This window comes from Eubalaena glacialis, chromosome 5 (genome assembly GCF_028564815.1).
Source record: "Eubalaena glacialis isolate mEubGla1 chromosome 5, mEubGla1.1.hap2.+ XY, whole genome shotgun sequence".
NCBI lineage: Eukaryota > Metazoa > Chordata > Mammalia > Artiodactyla > Balaenidae > Eubalaena > Eubalaena glacialis.
The window spans coordinates 34,603,997-34,627,709 of record NC_083720.1 but is presented as its reverse complement, the minus strand read 5'-3'; the positions used below and the strand labels follow the sequence as shown (position 1 = coordinate 34,627,709).

The 23,713-nt window shown below is 38.5% G+C and overlaps 1 protein-coding gene across 3 annotated transcripts in view; it reads right to left on the bottom strand.

The window, feature by feature from the left end:
- Nucleotides 1–21,807: 21,807 nt before the first annotated feature.
- PPA2 (inorganic pyrophosphatase 2) overlaps nt 21,808–23,713 on the bottom strand; it is a 91,068-nt gene continuing 89,162 nt past the window's right edge. For all 3 annotated transcript variants that reach the window (XM_061191194.1, XM_061191196.1, XM_061191195.1), the window contains 2 exons: nt 23,071–23,107; nt 21,808–22,002 (listed from right to left, as the gene is read on the bottom strand). In XM_061191194.1, coding sequence (XP_061047177.1) covers nt 21,974–22,002; nt 23,071–23,107 — 66 coding nt within the window. In that variant the 3' untranslated portion in view covers nt 21,808–21,973. The remainder of the gene's footprint in view (nt 22,003–23,070; nt 23,108–23,713) is intronic.

The following is a 23,713-nucleotide window of genomic DNA, read 5'->3' as shown; positions in this document are numbered from 1 at the left end:
AATGAAATGGCAAAAGATTGACATAGCTGCTCTAGCCTATAATATAATACACTTACTTAAGTTGTAATGGCCCATTTTCACTTAAATTTGTCTACTGTCCGTAAAATGTGGGGGTGTGCAATCACAGTTATATATTAAACTTGACAGATGACTCATTAAAGAATGTTTCCTTCAACTTCATTTTATACACCTTGAAAAAAAAAAAAAAAATCTACCAGAATCTCAGGGGACTTCAGTCATATAATTGATTTCTTGTTTCTTTTCTGTTGTTGTTGTTGTTATTTCATTGGCTGTTTGACTAAGTTATAATTATATTCATTTACACTACATTAAGTATCCACTTTCCACTTCTATGTCAAGTCATTATATTATTGGATATTTCAAAAGATGAATCTCACTGAATGTAGAATAATGTCAGGTTATATATATATTTTTGAATTTTATTTTATTTATTTTTTTATACAGCAGGTTCTTATTAGTTATCTATTTTATACATATTAGTGTATACATGTCAATCCCAATCTCCCAATTCGTCACACCACCACCCCCCCCCACCACACCCATTTGATTTCTTTTATCATATCTCACAACATAGGATCCAGGTTCTGGATCAAGCTCAAAAGTCATCACATTACTAGCCTTCTATGTCCACAAATGTAGTTGAACTAGATTTTCATAATGGCTAGTGACTCGTTGAACTAATCTACCATAATTGCTAGAGACTGGAGGTTTTTGTCCCCTCAAATTCATATATTAATCCCTAATGTCCAATGTGATGGGTTTTGGAGGTGGGGCCTTTGGGATGTGATTAGGTCAAGAGGGTGTAGCCCTCATGAATGGGATAGAAGAGACCCCAAATATGAGGACATTAAGAAGACAGTCATCTACGAACCAGGAATCAAGCTCTCAATAGTCACTGAATCTGCAGGCATCTTGATCTTCGACTACCCAAGACTCCAGAACTCAGAAATAAATTTCTGTTGTTTATAAGCCACCAGCCCGTGGTATACTTTCATATCAGTCTGAATTGATTAAGACAATAATGTTTGTTTTGTTGGGTTTTAAGTTTCTTAAATGCCCAAAACATCTCTCTACCACCAGCCTCAAAAGCTCAAGAAAGCCTTCCCGTAAAACTCCCAGAAGAATCAACTCTAACTCAGGATGCACACAGTGAGGACTATGGGAATGAGGGTCCAGATATATTATGAAAATTGTTTAAAGACATGATCAAGCAGTGGGGTCCCTTCGATGTTTTAAAAAATATCCCCACTAAGGCAATCTCACAGCTAAACTTACCACTTGAAGGGGGAAGATTAGCCTAAAATTATATAAAATGGTCTTTGGTGCTACACTTTTCCTCTCCCTTGTGCATTCGTGAAGGAGAAACAGTTACAATTCTATTTCAAGCTTAAAAAAAACCAAAACAAACAAAAAACAACAAAGAAGGCTCAACCTCATCCCCTGGCATTAGACCTGGTTTATCACTTCCCCCCTCAGGCATTTACACAGGAGCATTGCCGTTAATGTGGCATGTCAGTTAATTGAGACTCTCAGAGTAAGGGTTAATCAAAATAATATACGTGATAGGACTCCCGGGAGAATTGGAGTCCTCATCAGAAGCTGGCTGCACATGAGAGGGGAAAAAGAAAAAAATTGTGAAAGCCACAGCTCTTTCAGCAGAAACCTCCATGTCTCAGCTGGCACACAGGCTCAATTACCGGCTTTTAGCTTAGTGAAAAGTCAAGCCTCCCCAAGCCCACTGGTGCTCCAGGCATTTTATTGGCTCATTAAATATAGGATTTTGCTTTTCAGCCCCAGCCAAATGTGATGTGCTGTCCACACAGAAAGTATGATGAGGACTGGAATAGCTGACACACGCTTCCTTTGCCCCTTCCCAGTGCGTCTCTCTTCCCACCCGCCTCCTATACACTTTATTACCATCACAGGATTTGTGTGGAAATAAACAGCGAGAGGCTCTGTTCATAAAGACTCCCACCTCAATCCATTACTCAAAAGGTGTGTTTTCAGTGTGTGTGTGAGATTAAGTCACTCAGACATATTTCCTACCCCAGTGGCTCACAAAGTAGATGACAATGAGGAAAATAGACCCAGAAGACTTAAATATTACTAAAAAAGCATCAGTTAAGCAAACTAAAATGTCTTAAAGTCAGAAATCATCCATGAACATGAGAAAACATGGAGAAGCCACTTGATGAGATCGGGAAAAGTTGAGAAGAGATTTTGCCTCAATTGTTCATCCTAATTAAGGGTAAATTTCCTCCAGGTTAATCTCATATATAACAAACCACCGACTCAATTCGTAATAAAAAAAATAATTTGGAATAATAAAAAAAAAAATTTCTGAGCCCTGTTAGGCCCTGTGCTAAATAGTTATCCCACAGAGATGAATAACTGTCTTCAGTTACAAGGTTCAACCCCTTCACTCCTAGTGGGGGAAGACACATTGCCTGTGATGTGTGCTGGCTGTGGTAGTAACACAGAGGAGATAGAAGAAATAAAGGGGCATTTATTTCATACAAATTGGAAGTCTGTGCCAGGTTCTGAGAGTAAGACAGATGGTCCCTGTACTCATGATGCTTACTGTCTCCATGGTGCCTAGTGATTCCAGGTGAAAGGGGTGGTGTAGGCAATGGCCCACAAAGGATGAAGTAGCCACATATATTTGGGGACCTAAGTGTAGCATGGTATTTCAGGAGCATAGAGTCAAGGACTAGAGTAGAGGGAGTGAAGAGAAAAGAAAGGCCAGGCTGTGGGGAACTTGTACACCAAATGGGCTGCGGAGGCTTTACCCTGTACTTGATGGAGGATCACTGAAGGGTTTGGAGAGGAATGACAGAGTCAGATCTGCATTTTACAAAGGTGATTCTGTTGCCAGTGTGGAAAACTAGTTGGGCTGGGGCAGGGGTGAGTAGCAAGACTGGAGGCAGTGAGACCAAATCGGAGTCTATTGCAATAGTCCAGATGAGGAGTCACAAAGGCTTTGAACTAGGTTAGCGCTCAAGGGGACAGAGAGAAATAGGCCAATTCAAAAGATTCACGACAGCAGGTCTTTGACATTCACAAGGAAATTGTCCCTGCAAATTCCCAATGAGTGAATATGGCAGTGTCTACAGAAGTGCCTGGCTTTCTCCCAAATAACTTTCCATTTCCATTTCAAGATTCTTGTCCTGTGCCAGTCTAAATACCATAATGACTTTTAATTTTTTATTGAATCTTTCCCTTCCACTTGAGCAGTTTTTGCACTCAAACTGGAATGCCCATAGCAATCCTTTCACAATGATAAAGTTAGTTTATCTGAACCACTGCCAAATATGACATTCTACTCTTTATCCAAATGATTTTCTTAGACTCTTTTCTCTTTTTCTTCACCTCTATCTACTCATTAGCAATAACTCATTAGCAATAACTAGTAAGTATAAAGTTCTTACAGAATCATATTTCATAAGAAATAAAGGTTATTTTTGTTACTGCATCTGCTAGGACAAATAAGAAATCACAAAGCTGAGGATGAAAGCAGAATGGGTTTGGGGATAGGAGCAGTGACTCACATCTACATATTAGGTTCACAACACCTTACATTAAATTTTGCCCCAGGATGTAATGAAATAATGCTTGTAAAGCAGTTGGTACAGTATCTGGGACAGAGGAAGCATTCAGAAAGTGTTTAGCAAAACAATTTAATATAAAGTCATGCAACTAATTAATTTTTTTCAGTTAATGGGTATGAACCTCTACCTCAGGCCAGACAGATTTTAAATTCAATTTCAGAATACATACAAATGCACAAAAATAAGGGTTTTGATACACCGGCATCAAAAAGCATATGTTAAAAATAATATAGTGTACCAGTAAATAAGGATGCCCAAGATCATTGTTAAGTGGAGAAAGTGAATTGAATATATAGCATGATCTTATTTGTGTAAAAAAATATAAAAATTTTGTCTCCAGAAAATATCAAATTTTGCAACTCCTAAAATATCTCCTTACATTTTCAGAATAAAGTGATGAAAAAATTCAAAATTGTTTTAGGGGAAATACTCATGTGTTATTTTCAAGATGACATGGTTTATATTGCCCTACAACATTTTTGGAGACTTTTGCTGGCAATACAAGTTCTCATGCTGAGAGTAGCTAAGGATGATGCCAAGTGATTTCTCAGTTGCTATTGAGGTGTTTTTAGGTCCATGCTCTATAAACACATGTATTTATGGAATGCTGGTCTTGTTTCTTATTTTCTAATCTTTTAAGAGTTTATGTGTCTGTCAAATGACGTTTAGTGTCACTGGGATTCATGCAAATTGAAGCCTTTACACCTGGTATAAAAATAGAGGTTATCACATACAATGAAAAAATGTGAATGGGTCATCTCTCTGAGGAGTTGCTTCACCAGAGGAAAAGCATCAGAACAATGTTGTTAATATTTAAGAGCCAAGTTTGAAACATCCCTCAGTAAGACAGAGATGATTTGGGGCAAGAATTCCTTAAGATACAAATGAACATAACTGAGAGTGGTACAGCTAAGGTCTTGCTACTGAAAATATGGGCTTCTGAACAGCAGCATCAGCATCATTTTGGAGCTTGTAAGACACAGAATCTCAGGCCCTACCCCAGACCAACTGAATCAGAATCTGCATTTTAACAAGATCACCAGGTGATTTGTAAGCACATTAGCCTTTGAGGAGGACTGAGCTTAAATCAGTTAATTTTGTTTGGTCATTGTCATTAACGTTCTTTTTCATGAAAAAACACTTTATATATTCATTTTTCTATAAACTGTTTTTATTATTCATATTACTCCAGCATAACTATTCTATCTTAATGACTTCAATGTATAATTCTGATGCTGTTGTTTTTCTTACAAAAAATTCATTTGTATTTTTTTTAATGGCCCACTTTTAGGAAAGTAATCATCACTTCAATTGAGAGAAGAAAATACTGTAATTGATGGACTTTAAAAGGAACCCAAGACTAGTACAAACCTCAAAGTCAAAGATTTACTGGGAGGCAGAATTGACATGACTGAGTGAAACTGGATATGGAGGTGAGTGGAGAGGAATTTCAAAGAGTAGCCCCTGGATTTCTAACTTGGGCAAGTGGATGGAGGCTGGAACCTGTTCACCAATGGAAAATGTATAGTTTTGGAAGAAAAAAACCATGTGTTCAATTTCTGGACATGCTGGGCTTTGTGCTTTTTCCAATTGGAGATGTCTAAGAGGCAGCTGGATACACAAGTCAGGCTCAGGAAAAAAGTTTGAGTTGATAAGGTAGTGGGCAACCTAGGCAAGGCCCAGGGCAGTGTCCTCCAGCATCAGGATTAAGGCCTGGTACCTTCACTCTATCTCTATCCAATGCTATCCATTTAATAACCAGGGTGTCCTCTGATATCCTACACAATGTTTGTGTAATCCCGAACATGTCAGTGAGATGTGATGTATCCACCATGAAACCATATTATCTTTACTCCCCAGCAGTGGAGGGACCTCTAAGTCCATCTTATGAAGGCTATCTGGGGCAATTTTAGGAAGTCTGCACCAGAGTGGACTGGATCCAGGCAGGACAAATACAGGTTCCTGATGTGATCCTAAACCAGGTTGAAGACAGGACTTCTCCCCCAGATTCTTCAGCCTAAAACCAGAGGTGGCCACAGCCACTTCACTGACATGTGCAAGATGTGCATTTCTCATAACTTGTGCATCATGGTTTTCTTTGAGACATTTCCTGACAACTGCACTGGTACCCTTGTTTCTGAAATAAATACTGACCTTAGACTAAAGTGGAATTTAGCCCTGAAAAGTAAAGTATGAAAGCTGCAAGTGAGAAAAGGAGGAAATGTATTAAGTAATGTCTTCCATGAGTATGAAATCATTAAAATATCTTTCAGAGAGAAGTTAACTTTTTTCTGCATTTAATTATATTTTTTGGTTTCTAAAACCTGCAAGGAAAGGCATTCCTTTAATTTGGTACAATAATAAATTCCAATCATCTCAAAGAGAAACTATTCAGTGTGTTTGGGTTTTTGAATTTTTCAAAAAGTTCTCTTATATACAATATCAAGTACAGAACTCAAGTTTATTGGAATAATTTTTCCTTTATAAATAGCACCACCTCTGGACAAAACAACTGCTGCAGGTGCAGAAGAAAAAGTGCATTCATACCCATTTCATAATGTTTCTTTAATTGAAGGGGATATTTAAATTCTAAAAATAGGCAACCTGATTTAAGCAGGAATGAAATAGCACATCTCAGGTAGGAGTTTGTGTTTCAGCTGAGCTTGGCTATTTGGGAGACTGAATGCTTCTTTCTGCATGGGGGATACTTTTCTCAGAGTCAGAGAAGAGGTGCTTGTGAAAGGTAAATACCATTTCAGTGTTAAAGCAAGGAGCTTTCATTTGGGCCCAATGTCTTGCCTCAGATGCTCTATAATTTCATCAAAATCAATGCAGGAGGAGAAAACAATTTAACAAAATATTTAGTCAGTGGCTACATGTCTTTTACATAAACTCAAGGAAAGTATCCAAATAATTTAGTCATTCTGCCAGGTAGCTCTTTAAGTAGCCATACACTTATAGTAAACATATATGGGAAACTCAGATGAGACCACAGAGATGGGAGGTGGGATGTGAACATTCACCAGGCTGGAAGAACTTGATCACAATAACACCAGCCGCTTGGGCAGCTCTTTCTCATAGTGCTCACTTTGGTCAAGAAAGAAACCTTTCATAGATCTCACATAATTAATGATTCTGTGAGTTTCCTTCTCTGATGACAGGTGCAGCAAAATATGATTTCAAAGATTAAGTGGAGGAGATTTTATGGCCCTTGCCTATCAGCTGTGTTTACTTCACAGACTCCATTTATTGAGCTACTTGTCAGGCACTGTTCTATATCCTTCACATACATTATCTCATTTGATCCTCAAGTTTCATTTCTAGAGATGTCTATCATTTTCTCTTTACTCCTACACACTTATCATCACATTTCAGGAAGGGGCTGGTTTTCATATGACAAGATCCTGATGCACTAGGTCACACTGGACTAGACCAGAGCCAAACACCTGATAGTAGGTAGACTGTGCCAATCTAATTCATACTGTTAGAAATTTGCGGTTGGATACAGATAAACCAGGTTGGTCTCTGTTGAACATTGGAACAGATAAATGTCTGATGGAGAGGCCATGTTGGATCCATTTGCAAGTCTTTGGGAAGAATGAAGAATGATGCAGATGAGGACTGTTTGGTCTTAAGAGAGACTGACTGACTCAGAACTCCCGCTGGTGCGTGGCTATGTTTCACTTCCTGGATTCACTTGCTTATGGGTCCGCCACACTTCCGGTCCTGTCCTTGGTTCATGAGACAGCCTGGATCCTTACCATTATTTCTCCTTTCTTAAATTACCTTGAGTAGATTTCATTCCATGCAACACAGTGGTCTCTAAGAGAGTATTCTTATCCCCATTTTGTTGAGACTCAGAGAGTTTAAGGAAGATGTTGCCCAGGATGATGCAGATAGTAAAAAGTGGAATTCAAGCCTAAGTCCATGTGACTCCAAAGTTTGTGCTTTTCACCCCTAGATTAATTTAGATCTAACCATTTCAGCATACATTGTGGACTGCTAAAGCCGTCTGAATCTACTAAGCTAGAACCTTTGTGATTTCAGGAGTTACTGCTGTGTCTTCTTAAAGTTTAATATGCAAAAACAAACGCTCATTGTAGACAGACAGGCATAGAGGGCCCATATTTTCATCTACATCATTAAGTCAAGGGAAGTGAAACTTCCTGCTTTCTAGCTGAATTGGCCATCTCTCAAGGACTCTAATTCTAATTGCTTTTGCAGAACACATATATCTCCAGTAAGTTAGACCCATCTCTTCTCAAGAAAAGGTTTCCTTTTCCTCTGGTCAATTTTCTCTGCACAATTTGTCACCACTAGACCATCCTTATTGTTTAGCTTCGTGGACTATTTACCAGAAGAAATTGACATATATTTTCTCTCTTCTTAACTAGCCATGAATCCAGAGTTACTTGTGTAACTTCTGCACAGCCCAGCTTCAGAGTTGAGCTATTAGCCCTCCTTTATGGAGAAAGAAAGCTCACTTAAGTGATCCTATTACCCTTTCTGAGCTCCCTCAGCTCCCTTCCTGGGATGAGAGGCCTCCCCACTCTATCACCCCATATAACTGCTTGGCTCGCAAGAATCTGGATTTCTGCCACTCTTTGATTCAGTGATTACGTGCATGGTTTAGGTTAAGACGTTTTTATTGTTGTTCAAGCAGAAAACCATCACTTGCTACAAATCCATCAAATTTGGTTACTTTAAATTTGTTACACTCATAATATTATAACGTCAACAAGAATTTAAAAAAATCATCCAGATGCCCACCACTCTAATAAATCACCCTCCTCAGTTTGTCTACGTAAAAAAAAAAAAAAGTACAAAAAATGTGTTCTGTTTGTACACATGTATACTTTTTACCTAGTTTTAATCATAACAGATGCTACTTTGTATTTAGTTTCCCTTCACCTTACTTGTCAGGAAGCACTTTTCTGTACTGCTAATTTTTAAAACTATCATTTGAGAGGCCACATCACCTGTGTTAGATGGTAAAAACTTTTAGTTTTTTTAGTTACTTCTTTAAACAATTCTCAATCTGGTAACTACTTACCTTTTAGGTGACAAGCTCATGGTCATCCCCCTTACCATGAGTGCTGACAAGCATTGGCCATATGCAAGCAAAAACCCAACTGAAAGCAGGAGAGCTGATTCCAGGATATTATCAGCTTTTCGTTTGCCTGGTAGGGGGTAAATATGCACCCATCACTTCCTTGGCAAAAGATTTTGGGAGTTTTCTTCATACTTAATTTAGGGTCCCAAAGCAACAGATAAAGAAGCTGGGGATGAAGGCAATGAGGCCTTTTGTCCTGAGGGCAATGCAGGTCAGTAGGAGACATGCAGTTCCAATGGTAACTCATAATTTCCATGAGCACTTAAAGCTGTGTGCCCCTATCTTCTGTCCAGATAGGTCCCAGATGTGTTACAGAGAAATCTAAGATGGAGTTTTCTCCCTTCTGACCACAGCTAAGACTCAGAGAGATTTGAGGTACCTCTGGAACTATTAGTGGACATCCTTGAATTTTTCTCATCTAGACCATCACTCAGTGTTGCTAGAAGGCTTGTGGGTCTCTTTCGGCTAGTGGAAAAAACACAGTGATTTAGGCCTGTAGAAATGTAAATATGGGCAAGCAAAGCCCTACTAATTATCCTCACACACACACACACACACACACACACACACTTTTCAAAACAAATCAGTTAACTTCCTTGTCAAACACACAGACATGGAACCACATAGTAGCATGAAAAACAAAAGGAGGAAAAAAAGAGGTTTCCTATGTTTCTCAGTGTGCTTATGCTGATCATCCCTTGGCCTTACGTTTATAAGGGGATTCACTCTTACTTTAAGTCTCAGTGTTTAAAAAGGTAGAAAATTTGCTACTCGGTTACTCAGTTGCCAAAAGCTCCAGTGTACTCAATGCACCTGTGCTGAGTCTTTCTTGATTCTCAGAGAAGCCTGTCTCTGATCAGCTCCATTCTTCTGGATCATAATTTCTTCCACCTGGGGACTGCTCCCTTCCGTGAAGCTCTCCATCCTGAAGCAGGCTGAAATACCCCTCTTCTCCTGCCTTTTATAGTGGCCACAGTGATGTCACTCTCAGTTGTTTCTGAGCTGATTCCTGAGCTCAAGACTAAGTAACTCAGCCCTAATCAGTAACCTTGTCATTAAAGATCAGATCATTTTGAACCATAACCAATGTAGATTTAATTCAGTCAATCCATTTACCCAACAATTCTAAATTAAATACGGACATACTCAACATGTGTGCTAAGAAGATTTATAAAGGAGGAAACACTATTTGCCGAGCTTCAAAAAGGTTGAACTTAGAGATTTCATTATAGATAATCTGTTGAGAATGGTAGACATCTTTAAAGTTACCAGTGGTAACTCAAAAAAGTTAAATTTTAATTAAAAACTTTAATTAAAATTAAAAACTAAGGTCAGTGACCATTCCTCCAATCTCATTCTCCTTGACCACTCTGTAGCATTGATGAGGCAGTCCATCTACCCTTCCCCATCCCTGCCCTGGTTCCCGTGGCTACCACAATACTAGGTTAGCTTTGCACTCATTTCTTGCATTGCACCTTTACTGTTCCCTTCATAGTTTTTTCCCATTTCCTCAGGGAGTTCATTCACTATAAATACATGCAATTCTCACCTACATGTGGCTTCTTGGGATTGGTTGGGAGTAGCAAATATTAGAAACCTAACTTGAACCAGCATAAAAATGTAAAACATATTTAAGGATCCCAGGCAATAATGAAGCTGAGCCTCAGGAACACCTGGTATTAGGGACTCAAAACATGTGGCTTTTTTGTTTCTTTTGCCTATTTTGTTTTCTTTTTCTTTGTGTCTATTTCATTTTCCTTTGTGCAGACTGAATTTACATCTCTTTCATTGCAGAGACCAGGAAGACTGGGCTGTAATGTCTTGGTCTCAGTCCCAAATCTCTAAGAAAGGATCTTGATTGGCTCAGCTTAGGCTTGGGTCTTGAATAAATCAATTTTGACTGTGGGTCCAGTCAAGGGAAAGGGTCAAGTGCTCACCTAGGGTTGATCGACTATGACTAAGTGGTCATAAGAACATGTTCGCTCTAATCATCACCTCCAGACTTAACCTCTTACCTGAGCACATAAAGATTTGCTCAATATCGTCACATGCTGCCACCTCAAATTTAACAAGCCCAAAACTCATCATACCCCACCCAAACGATATGACACCCTCACCTCAACCTTTACTCTGGGTGAGTGCATGGTACCAGCATTCTCTCAGCATCCTTAGCCGAAACCTTGTATCATCCTTTCTCAACTCTTTCTCTCTCCTCTGTGTGCAGTCATCAATTTATATAATAGTAATAGTTAATATTTAGTGCAATTAGTTATTATTTAGTGGACATTTACTGTGTGCCACTAAATGGCATCTACATTATTGCATTTAATTCTCAAACCCATGAGGTAGATGCTATTGATAAAACCATTTTATAGAAAAAGGAGACAGAGGCTCAAAAACATTAAGTAACTTGCCCAGGATCACACAGCGAACCAAGTAATGGCCCTAGGAAGCAAGTTTCTGTTTGATTTCAGAGCTTTTAACAAGCAGGCCATACTATCTGATTGCTCCTGAAGCATGTTTGTTACTTAATATCCCTGATATCTCATATCCTGCAAATTCCTCTCCAATCACTTTGTGCATCCACACAAACAGCCCTGGCACTTCCCTTCCCCTTCAGCTGCTCAGGGCTCTGAAACTCCCCTGGGAATCTGGAGTCACGTGTGAGAAACCCACACTATCAGCGCTTCCAGGGTTACGTTCCTTGACAGTTGTATGTTAAAATCTCTGTAGTTGTTCAAAGTTTGTTTTGTTTTGTTTTTTAGCAGTTAAATGTATTAGCTTGTTTTATTTTCCCTTTAAATCATGCATTCCTTTGTATCTTCTGTGTTTTTCATGACTCACTAGACACCTACAAAAATTCCAAAGCATAAAATGCTTTTGATGGACATAACTAACTACTGATTGTTGGCCTAAGCTGTGGATGTCACCTTCTCCTTGACTGGATGTCCCTCACCTTAAGACTTCTGTTACTATTTCTAGGGGAAAGTTTTCCCCATACTGTGCCTCAATTTTCTAGAACACCACTTTTCTGGAAATCTGACTCAGGTAAACCTCACAAATCTTGTGCAAGTCCGTTTCCCTTGGAACAGGCAGTATTGATCTCCCTTCACACACAACCTTCTATTGTTCAATGTTGAATTTCCACTACTTATGGTAGGCAGACTTTAAAATGGTACCTAATAATCCTTGCCTCCTGGTAGCCACTCTTATGCTTAGTCCCTTCCCTCACGTGTAGGCTAAATCTGGTGACTTACTTCTAACCAACAGAACACAGCGTGATGATGCAATGCCACTCCCATGATTAGCTCATGGAAGATTGTGACTGCCGTCTTGCTGGGAGACTCTATTTCCTTCTTGGCTTGGGCACTTTGATGAAGCAAGCTGCCATGTTGGAGAGGCCCCACGCCAATAGCCAGCAAGAAACTGACCATATTCTCTGTGACAGTACAAAGCCAAAGGGGCACCCACCACCTGATGATATCCTTATTTCCTTGTATGTGAAGTTGTTGTACTCCTATTTTCACAAATTACAGGAAGATAATTGTTTTTGTGAACTATTTTCTTGGGAACAGAATTTTTACACTGATCCTATCATCAAAGATTTATGTCCTATGTAAAGCAATTGCCAAATTTCCATTTGTGAAGACCATAAACAAAGACTCATTGTTTCTCCCTTTTTTCTCCAAGAGGCACTGCCTAAACCATACTCATGGATGCACACACACAGTCAAGTATAATCATGTTTGCCAGTTAGATCGTCCCTCCAAGGGGAGAAAAGAAGGTAGAAAGCCAAATGCCATCTGAGTATAAACAGTACCTCCTTTTTCCAAGAAATAAGTACTAATCTAACTTGAAATTACATTATAAAATGGATAATTTTTCATGTACACATAGGTATCAGCACATAATCCTTTGTCACAGTCCTCCCAAGTGTCCAACCCTGAGGCCAACTCTCAACACTCCTCACATAATACGTTCCTTGTAATCAATTGCAAAAAGCTTTCATGGGATGGACAATTGCTTAGAGAGGGTGAATCCCTGCCACAGAGGATTTGGCCAACATCAAGTCCAGCTCTCACACCACCTGTTTTCTCTGGAATTCTGTCTCTGTTTTAAATCTTTCATTCAGTGCACATTGGAAAAAAGCACTAAGGAGTGGCAAACCTAATTTGTTGCACTTTTTGTTTTCCACCACGGGAAAAACATCCACCTAAACAGACGCTAGCAAATACAAAGACAGTATTTTTAATAGCATAGTTGGTTTGTGTTCTTCCCACTTGCTCAACATACTAACACGTCATGAAAAACTTAAGACTTATCCACAGTTTCATTGTCTAACATAAGCATTAAGGGGAAGACAGCCACAGATTTGCATTCATCTTCTTCCTGTTCCCAGCATGGGATGCTGAGAGCCACAGAATGGAAACACGTCAAAGATGAGCAAAAAGTATATTGTCAGACTCACACACAAAAATTAAACACAATTTTTTCCCAAAAAAGTTGTTGTAAGTCGATCACAAGTAAAATGTTAAACCATACATTGTATTCTAGGACTTACATTTGATCTTTAATTCATAGTTATATTTACAAGAAATATTACCAGGTTGGGCAGTGGTAAAAATCAAATTGTGGTTGGAGAGCCTGCCAAGAAGTTCTATTACAAGAAGGAAATCTCCATATAAAGAATACTGTTTTGTATTATAACCACAAACATTTTAAAGAGCTAATAGTTGGGGAAAAATTTACACCAAAGAATTGCAAAATGATGCATATTGCCAACTACAAATTGGCACCTGCCATCTACCTCTACAAGGATTAAATCATGAGCTGCTGCATCTGCTGACCTTCAACACCCCCTGAGAGGAGTTCAGGGTGGAGATCAGGAATGAGGCCCTCTGTGCTCTGGGAAGAGCTGGCAGAACAGGTCTTCAGATAGTTAGATATTTTCAGGAGAAGATTTTATGAGCCCAATTCTTGCATCTCCTCGCATCTAGAAAAGCACCAAAATCATTAATGGTGACATCTGCTCCTCGTGGCTAGCAGCAAGCCTCTGCCAACATGTGTGCTTGACTGCACGTACCCTCCCCTTCACTAAAATCACAGATAATGCTGATCTTCCCCCCTGCCTCTTTGGAGCAATTTCCCAGAACTATCTGAAATGCTGTCTCCCGGGCTATAGTCCTCATTTTGCTCCAGATAAAACTTAACTCACAACTCTCACATTGTGCTTTTTTTTTTTTCAGTCGACAGTATCTTCATTTCCATAGTCACACAATTATTTTTCAATGCATACCACAGAAAGGGGGCAAAAATTACCTTTCTACTCTAAAGACCACAAAGTACACAGGAAAGCATGACAAAAAACAAAAGCAAAAACAAAACAACAGGCTTGGATTCAGAAGATCTAGTTTCAGGTCAGTCTCCCTTACTCAGTAGCTGCGTGGCTTTAGCAATTAACCTCTCTGGGCCCTCCTTGCCTCAACTTACATGCAAGGTTCTTTCCAGTTCAAAACGTTCTATATTCTAAATCCCCCTTCAGATTCAGAAAAGCAACCTACAGTCTATACCTATTGTGCTTTTGGTTGATTTCCGAATTACAGAAAATCTATTTGTAAGTGGTTAGGTATATTCTACAGATAATACGAATACTACTGTAAATTATATTTATAGGACTTTTGAGGGACAGAAGGATCGAGGCTGGGGCGGATACTGGTAAAAATCAAATTATGGTTTGAAAGCCTACCAAGAACTTCTAAAATCTTCAAATTGTTCTTAAAAATGAAATAAAAGGAGAAATCAGAGGAGTGACATTTGATATTGTGGGAAGAGTAGGAAAAGCTAACTTTTCTGTGAGAAAATATTCCCTGAAATACAGTAGTTTAGAGTAAGTGGAGTTTTAGGGTTTTTTTTTAATGAGTTTATCAACTGAACTATTTATATTAGATCAACATGGATTACATTTTTCTCATTTCTCACTGCGTATTAATCTTATTTGTCCTACCACTCTTGAGATTATTCAGGTTTTCTATCATGGTGCTTCTTGTGGTGTTCCTAATCTGAAAACCAAAGTATGTTACTTCTACTTTCAAGTTCAGAAGGTAAGTTTCAAACATGGAAGCTATTATCAATAATTAAACCAAAAACCCATGGAGAAGCCACTCTGGGACAAGAATTTTGGCCTTTGAGCACTGAGCTTATTTTTATTTTGAAGTATTCCATGTTTATTTTTGCCTCATACCCCATAAAAGAGCAGCAGTAAACATGTGATGATCAGCCTTAGTATTTTCACAATTAAGCTATTGTTTTTTATATAAGTTGAACTTTTTTCCCCTGGGGCATTAGAGGAATCTCATGTAAGAACTCTCAAAATGCCTTAAATACAAATAATAGATAAAATCCTTCCCAGAGAATCTTACTTTCTGGATATCCTTTAGATTCACTTGGGAACATAAAAATTGGTAACACTAATCATTTTTTCGGAAAGCACAAAATATTCTAGGCTGCATTAAAAAGTATATGGAATTCATGACAAGTAAAGTATCTGTCTTTCGTTGTTGTTTTTTTTTTTACTCTAGAGAGGTGTTTACTATATTCATTTGAGGGCTCCATAGCAAACAAACAAAAAACAACCCAGTAAAATAGAAGGGTTTTCAAGAAAAATATCAATGATGAGTAGAATTTTAGGAAGCAAGAATTAAGCAGCTTGCAAAAAAAAAAAGAAAAGAAAAAAAGACATTTAATACTTAATTTTATTCCTTAAGATTTATGAGGAGTTTTCTGAGTACAGTGATCAGGTCCATACACATTAAAAATAAAATAAGTTAAATTAAAAGCACTGGTATGTAGGCTAGATATGTTAAATCTCCTCTTTTGGATATCCCTAAAAGGAATAGATTCTTATATTTCAAAGATCTTACATGGCTTTGGAATAGAGCAGAGATACCCTCAAAATGCTTTCCATGCAGTGATAGGACACTGTCTTCAGATGCAGAAGTCCTGTGATTTCCAGGTACCTCTAAACTTCAGTTAATGTAATAAGTAAAATAGAAAGAATATCTGTCTTCCTCACAGGATGCAGTATCAATTTAATACAACCAACATGAATTGTTAATGTGTAAAACAATAATGCTAAAACTGTCATGACACAGTCTCCGCTCTCAGTGAGTTTATAATCCAGTAGTAGAGGCAATATGAACAATTCTAATATAAGCTATAGTGACCGAAATCCTGTAATGGAGGAATAAATCAATAGTGCTATACCCTCTCCCCGAGGAGAAAATGATTGATTTCAACGTGAAGAGTGGGAAAGTTTTCACAGACAAGGTAGCATTTGAGCTGAACTTGGAGGATAAGAAAGAGTGCAAGAAGCAATAAGATACAGCGGAAAGGGCATCAGTCTTGGAGTCGACAGCCTCCACATCTGCCTGCATCACTCACTGCAAGCCTGCAGGCACCTCCGGCACACGGAGGGCCCTGAGCACGGGGCTCTGCCTGCCTTGCTGTTGGTTTAGACAGGAAAGGGCAGCAAAGTCTACTTGCAGATTTCACTGGGGGCTGAGCTGGTTTTGTCCACCTGTGCATAGCAGTGCTCTTGATGCATGAGGTTCTGGCCTGAATCCTAATGTTCATGTTCTACTCCCCGGATGGCGAGAACCCTTGCTTTAGGATGGTAATCCCTCATCTTGCCAACTGCTACATTCTCCTAGTCAAGGACCACAGATGCACGTCTGCCATCCAGTTTTAGCTGCTTTAATTGGATAAACTCATTGTTTGGCATTCTTCCATGATTTCTTTTAAAACTGTACTGGTTGTACTATTTTATCCATTTTTCATTTAAGGTGTTAACTTTAAAAAATTTATCTTTCATTTTTTCCTTTTAACAGAGAACAGGAAGCAGTGATAAGGGAGCATAACAAGGACAGTCCTATAGCTAGTCCTGCCTCAAACCAGGAAAATGAGTAGAACTACCCCAGGCATCCCTAGTTAGCTCTGCATAAATATTTTTAGGGCCCAGGTTTAGATTTTTGAATGTGGGCTAATCTCTTTAAACTTGGATCCAGCCTTCAGGATCCAAATTTTGCACCTGAAAATAAGGATATTATACAAATTGATAAAAACATCAAGATCCAGTAGATAAATAGGCAAAGAAAATAAACAGAACATTCATAAAAGATGCTATAACTAGTAAAAATGTAGGGAAACAGTTAATAATACAATTAACTATTATGTATATATATAATTAACTATTATAGTAATAACAACAACAACAAAATATCCTATCCTAGGAAGGATAGGAAAGAAGAAACTAAAAGTCTCACATATTACAGGTGGCAATATAACTGGAATAACCTTTATGAAAATTTATTTGGCCATAAAATGTTCTTATTCTGTGATGCCCTCTTATGGAATTTATACTGAGAAAATGATCTCAAAGAAGGAAAAACTCTGACAGTTTATCTGATTACTGTAGAAACCTCATAAGGAATCTTCCTGTTTCCATCCTTGCCCTACACTGTCCCCCCACACACTCAGCCCCAGCACAATCTAGTTTCATCACCGCAGTCCTCTGCTCAGGACCCTCCCTTATACCCTCACTTGATCAAGGTATAAGGCCAAGCCTTATGTTGGCTGACAAGGCCGCCTATGCCCTCCCTTCTGCCTCTGGGACCTCATCTCTGTCACTCTTCTTTCGCTCTTTCCCCTCCAGCCACACAGGCTCCTTGCTGTTCCTCCAAACTGGTCATACTCCTACCTTAGGGCCTTTGTTCTGAGTATTTCCTTTGCCTCAGTTCTCTTCCCCCAGAGACCCATGAGGTCCCACTCTGCTTCTCTCAACCTTTTGCCCGGCTGTCGTCTTCCCAAGAGGCCTGTCTTGACCTACTCAGTTTAAAACTCCAATTCACATTCCTACCCCTGAATAAAAGCGGGATTGCTGATTTCCCCTCTCCCTGCTCTTTCTCTCCTACATACTATAGAAATTACTTACAATGTCTATGATCTGTCTTCCCCACACAAAATACGAGGTCCACAAGGGCAGGGATTTTTGTCAGTTTTGCACTGATGTATCCTAAAAACTTGGACTAGTACCTGGCACTTACACATAGGCAGTCAGTAAATAACTGTTGAATGAATGAAGTTTAAAATAGCAAAAAGGAGGAAGCATGTCTAAAAACAGAGGGTTGGCTGATTAAAATCATGGTAATGGAATGCATTCTAGACTGATGTAATCAAACCTCTTAATCTTTCTGTGTGATTCAACCCTTTGCAACCAGGTACTTTAAAAAGGGGAAAGAGCCCTTTCTGTATTGGGGAATCTGAACAGAGACGATGAAGCACCGGCAGCTTCCCTCTTGGGGTACCAGGATACCTCGAGAGTCACTGTCTTCAGGAAAGGACTGATAGCTGCACTGTTCGGCTTGACATAAGAGAGCTCAATAAATATTTTTTGACTGAAGGAAAGAAGAGCTTATGCCTCTGTCCTGGCTGCACTGGGTTCCTGGTTCCTTTTAAGGTGGGGAATGATCTGAGAAGTGGAGTTTGTTCCCAACAGGTGATCTAAGTAGGGTAAATGTCAGGTCAGCCACAGAGACCCTGGCCCGTGCGTGACAAGCGCTCACACGTTCCTCAGAGCTCTTCCATCGCCTGCTGCCACTGCTGTCTTCCCCACCCGCTCGGAGTAGAGCCATCTCTTCATTGTTTCGACACCTCGAGGCTGTCGCATGAGAAGCAGCCACTTCTCTCTCAAGGTGCCTTAGGAAGACAGAAGCCAGGGGTGGGTCTGTGGGGGTGACCAATTATTATGGGCTCACTTTATCTAGTAAGTTTGATAACTTAGAAATCACAAGTGATTCTCATCAGGTGTAAATTTTTCTCTGATTTGAAATGCAGAAGAACACTTTTAATATTTAACACTAAACTTCATACAACTTTTATTGCCTTTCATTTTTTTTTCTAACAGGAAGTAGTGATAATATTATATACGAATCCACTACGAAGGCAGACATCTGGTTTTCTTTCTTCTCTTTTTAGGGGGAAGATAACCTCAAACAGAATATTAACATGAAGAAATTCTCAATATGATCTACTCCTCAACTATCTAAACCAATGGGCTTAAAACTTTATGGGGGTGGGAGGAAAACAAGTTTATGGTCCCAACCCCAGAAATTCTGATTTAGTAGATTTTAGGGAAAGCCAGAAATCTGTATTTTAAGAAGCATTCTAAGTGATTCTGGAGCAGGTGTTTCATGGACCCCACCGGCAAACACTGATATCACCTTGGACAGAACATAGATAGAAGGATGAAAAGAACATACCTGACCCAGAACTTAAAGATGTGATCCACTGTATAATAAAGCAGTAAGTAATAAAGATTAATCAGCAGTCACAAGAAACATCTTTACTCATGACAAGGCAGTGAACCCCCTCCTGGGAATAAATCATCAAATGTTGCTATTAGTGAGTACACAAACCACTAAAAATGCATGTAGTCCTTGATGGAGAACTGCATTTTAAGAAATTCAGTGTTTCTTCTGCAGAACAACGGAGTGATACTAAATGTATCATGTACGAAATGATTTGGTCTATATGTGAAAAATAAAGAAAAGCTCACAAAAATTTCAGACAGCACATTTGAGAAAAATAAATCTTGGACAGTCTACCCCTTTGATTTTTCATATCCATGGCACCCAGCTGTGGGTGTTACCTAAAATCCCATCCATGGATCACTTTTGGTTTCCTAATTTGTTTTAGGCGATTTTTAACAAAGATTCATTTTTATTCTTTCGCAGGATTTTTCCTTTCTGTGTTCAAGTTAATTGTTCCATGGGAATGGGCTAGCAAAGATCAGATTAGCTAGTCTGGAAGACATTCTGAAACAATTATGAAATAGATGCTCACTGAAATATAATTGTCACCATAATAATACTGATGACTACATAGCAATGTAGAAAGATGCTTATAATAATGAGTTAAAATTCAAAATGATGTATTTAAGATTATAACTATGTAAAATCATATACTATGAAGACAATTGTGATTAACTGTACTGTAGTGAGCAAGGCTCACTAACTAGGTAGCATCTAAGTATCACTGACCGCTAGGAGGAGGGGAGCCAAATACGAGGTGTGAGTTACCCCACACGAGGCCCACCAGACATGGCTTCTTCTCCAACTCACAGGAGATTAATATGCCACATGCCATAGCCGTTAATCCATCCTTTGATAATTTGCTTATTGTTTAGTGCAGACCCTCCCCAAAGTCGAAAATTTGTGTATGACTTACAGTTCGTCCTCTGTATATGCGGTTCCTCCGTACCTGTGGTTCCCATCCACGCATTAAACCAAGTAGCAGAGCAGATCGTGCAGTGTTGCAGTATTTATCATTGACAAAAGCCTGCATATAAATGGACCCACACAGTTCAAACCCATGTTGTTCAAGGGCCAACTGAATTGAAATAATAGTTGTTCTCTATTTTATATCTTTCTATAAGTTTTATTATTTTCACAGCTTAAGCTATCAATATATAAAATTAAAAATAGATTCTCTCCTTACATTCTTTGATGTCCCTCAAAGAGGTTCACACATTCCCAAAGACATCTCAAGTGAACATTGCTATTTCACTTGGGCTAATGACAAACTCTGTGCCTGTTTCCTCATCTGTAAAATAGGCATGCTCTGAGCTTTGCCCACATCACAAGGTGGCTGTAGGAGGGAAGCAGCATGCATAGCAGGGTGAAAAAACCATAGCATTTAGAGCCATGTAGTCATGAGTCCTAATTCTGGCTCTGAAACTTACTATCTCTGTGACCTCTGGCAAGTTATTAAACTTCTCGGAGCCTCAACGTGAGGTGGGCAATTTCCACCTTATAGGGTATATGCATGCACGACGTCTAAAACACTGCCCAACATGCAATAGATGCTCAAGAAATGCTATTATAGCAGTGCTTTGTAAACCACAAAACACATTATGTAAATGCAATGTGTTCATGATGATAATAGAAAGAAAAGGGGAGAAAAAAATATGAACAGAACTGGCCACAGAAGCACAGTACTGGGAATGTGAAAAGCACAAGATGTGCTTGGAGAAGGGGTAACGTGACATGGCTGAAAGATGACATTCCTGATTTCTGTTCTCAAGAATATGAAAAGCCATTGAAGGCATTTTGAGAAAAATCTAACAAGGCACTAACCATGCTTTAGGAACATAACTATTTGGAAATGTGGAAGACGATGTGCAGGAAGGAAAGCCAGAGGTAGGATAACAACTTGGTTAGGAGGCAAGAGGGCATGAAATTGGGCTGGAGCAATGGGAATGAGGCAGAGGGCTGGATCTGGAGGCATGGAGAAGAGCTAGGAGGCTGTTACAAGAGTCTGGGAGAAATAAGGGGGAACACCTGCATAGTAAGGGTGCAAAGGAATGGAGTGGGCAAAGAAACATTTAGATGACCTTCCTGAGTAAAGAGAGGAGAAGGGAGATTCAATATGGTTTCAAGGGTCTGACAGGGGAACTAGGAGAATGTTAATTCTGCTGTTCAAGAAAAAGGGAAGACAATGAGTTCAGTTTTGGACAAGAGGGATCCAAGGCATTTAAAGAGATGTCCGCTAGATAGACCCCAGGAGAGAGAACTGGGCTTCTTATGTAGACTTGGGAGTGATCACCATAGAGATGAGAAGTAAAACTAAGAGGACTTGATGAGAATCAAATGGAGTTTAGGACCTACAAAATAAATGGTAGGAAAGAGCCTTAATAAATGTAAACATATTTACACAGGACTATTAAGAGGACAAAGGTTGGCTAAATGAAGTCTCCACCAGCAATGGACTCAAAAAACATAATATGGTACGAAAATGAGAGCAATAATATCTAAAAAAATCGTATTAACTTACTAAATTTATCATTTTTATATTAACTCACAGAAATAAAAGTTAATAAAATCATTGGGTTCCTTCAGGCATGCAAATTGGAACTGGTGAAACTCAATGCTTCTAAATTTTTGCTATGAAATTCAACATCTTTTCACATCAATAAATATCCAAAGAAAACTAATTCAAAAATTTCAATGTTTATTTACACTTTGCATATCTCAAAAAGTTTGAAAAAAAAAAAAAGAAGTTTCAACAGGAAGTTAGCAAATTCTCATAGATCTGCTTGTTTCTAGCACTTGGGGGAGATGGAGTCTTGGAGTTTTTAGAGACTGGAATCCTGATGGCAGAACTTCAAATGTTCTCATCACTTGCCAAGGAAGTGCCATACTTGATCTGTGTTTAAAAATGGGTGAAGCAGGGTGTTAGGGAAGGGGTGGAGAGGGAGGGGGGGAGGAAAGGAGGATAAGACAAATTTAATTTAGACCTTTCGGAAAGATTTAGGCAGATAAAAACAATCAGAACTTAGTATGACACATTTCTATATTTAAAGCCACTCACCTTTAAACTCTCGTCCTAAGTTCTCTCATTTGGCTAAGGCCTTATATTCTAGAGCCTTCCCACTTTATTTCCTACATCTTACTGGGTCACTTTAGTCTTTATTGAATAGTACTGAAGCTAGTGTCCTAGCTACGGCATGAAAGGTCTAGGAAAACCCTGTACTGTAAAATCTGACCGTCTGTCAAATACCCAAAATGGGATAGTATTGCAAAGAAACAATCTGTTAGTTTCCCATATAAGGAATATAGTTTGCTTTCCAACGAAATCATGTCTATACATTTGCTACTTTCTAAACATCTTACAACTCGATTCATAGTAAATAGTTCTCATTTTTCCTCCAAACTTGCAAGTTGAATATTCTTCTAAAGTTTCATATTAAAACAAAAAGGCAAAAAAGCCTTGCAATATTTTAAAAGGCAAATGATACATGCACATGCTTGTATTTTGAAATTTTTACTACAGAACATTTTTACTTGTTTCCCAAAACAGCTTCAAATAATGGTAATTAAAAAAAATGCTATTTTTAATCCTACTATAAATTTTGATTTTAAGATCTTTAGTTAAAATGAGTGATTCATTAAAATGATGATAGATAATAAATAAAGTCTCCCAAATGCAGACATTTGGAGGCTTAAAATTTATCAGAACTAGCTGGAACCTCAGTACTTCACCAACAAGTCACTGCACAATCAAACTACTTTCTAGCCTAAAAGTAATAAACGTGTTCCTTATTTTCTGAAATTAGGAAATAATTGATTTCATCTGAAAATTTTAATGACTAAAAAAGTATTTTACTTAGTTTATATAATTTTTAAATTAATCTATTGTATTTTTTGGGGTCTCCACTACTGTAAACAAATAAATTTACATATCTAGCTCCTCAAGAACCAGCATATACCATACCTTCTTCATTACTTCCTTTATTCAGTGAAAATGACACCTGAAAGATAAGAACAGAGTCTCTGTTATAACAAACATTTAGATGTGGAAACTATATCCAGAATGTTTTTTTGTTTAACATGAAATTATAGAACAAAGTGAATACTCCTCTTTGCCTTTTATTGTTATTGCCTGTTCTTTCAGATAAACAAACCACAGACTTAAGAGTCAAATGAGAAAAAAAAAGCATTCTTGAAAAAATTTTCTGTCATTAACCCATGGGAACTACTGAGAATGTGAAGAGAGGAGAGGGGTTTTCTTTCAGTTGCTTCTTTGGCTGAGGCCTTGAGAACAAAAATCCAAAACACACATTCATAGATACATGCACACACATGTATGTAGGTACACACACACACAGAGACACATTATATAATGTATTTAGCTGTCTTCTAAAGTGTTTAAATTAATTTTTCTATTTTGATGACTGGGCCAAGATTCCTAGAACAGACATAACCTGTGGTAGACAAGATGGAAAAGTCTTTCTGAGATATAAGATTTTTTCCTAATTAAGAATAATACATTTTTAAAGGTTTAAAAAAAAAATTTAAAGAGAGATCCATTCTCCACAGAGAAGAAGGCACAAAGCCCAAGAATAACCAGAATAAGC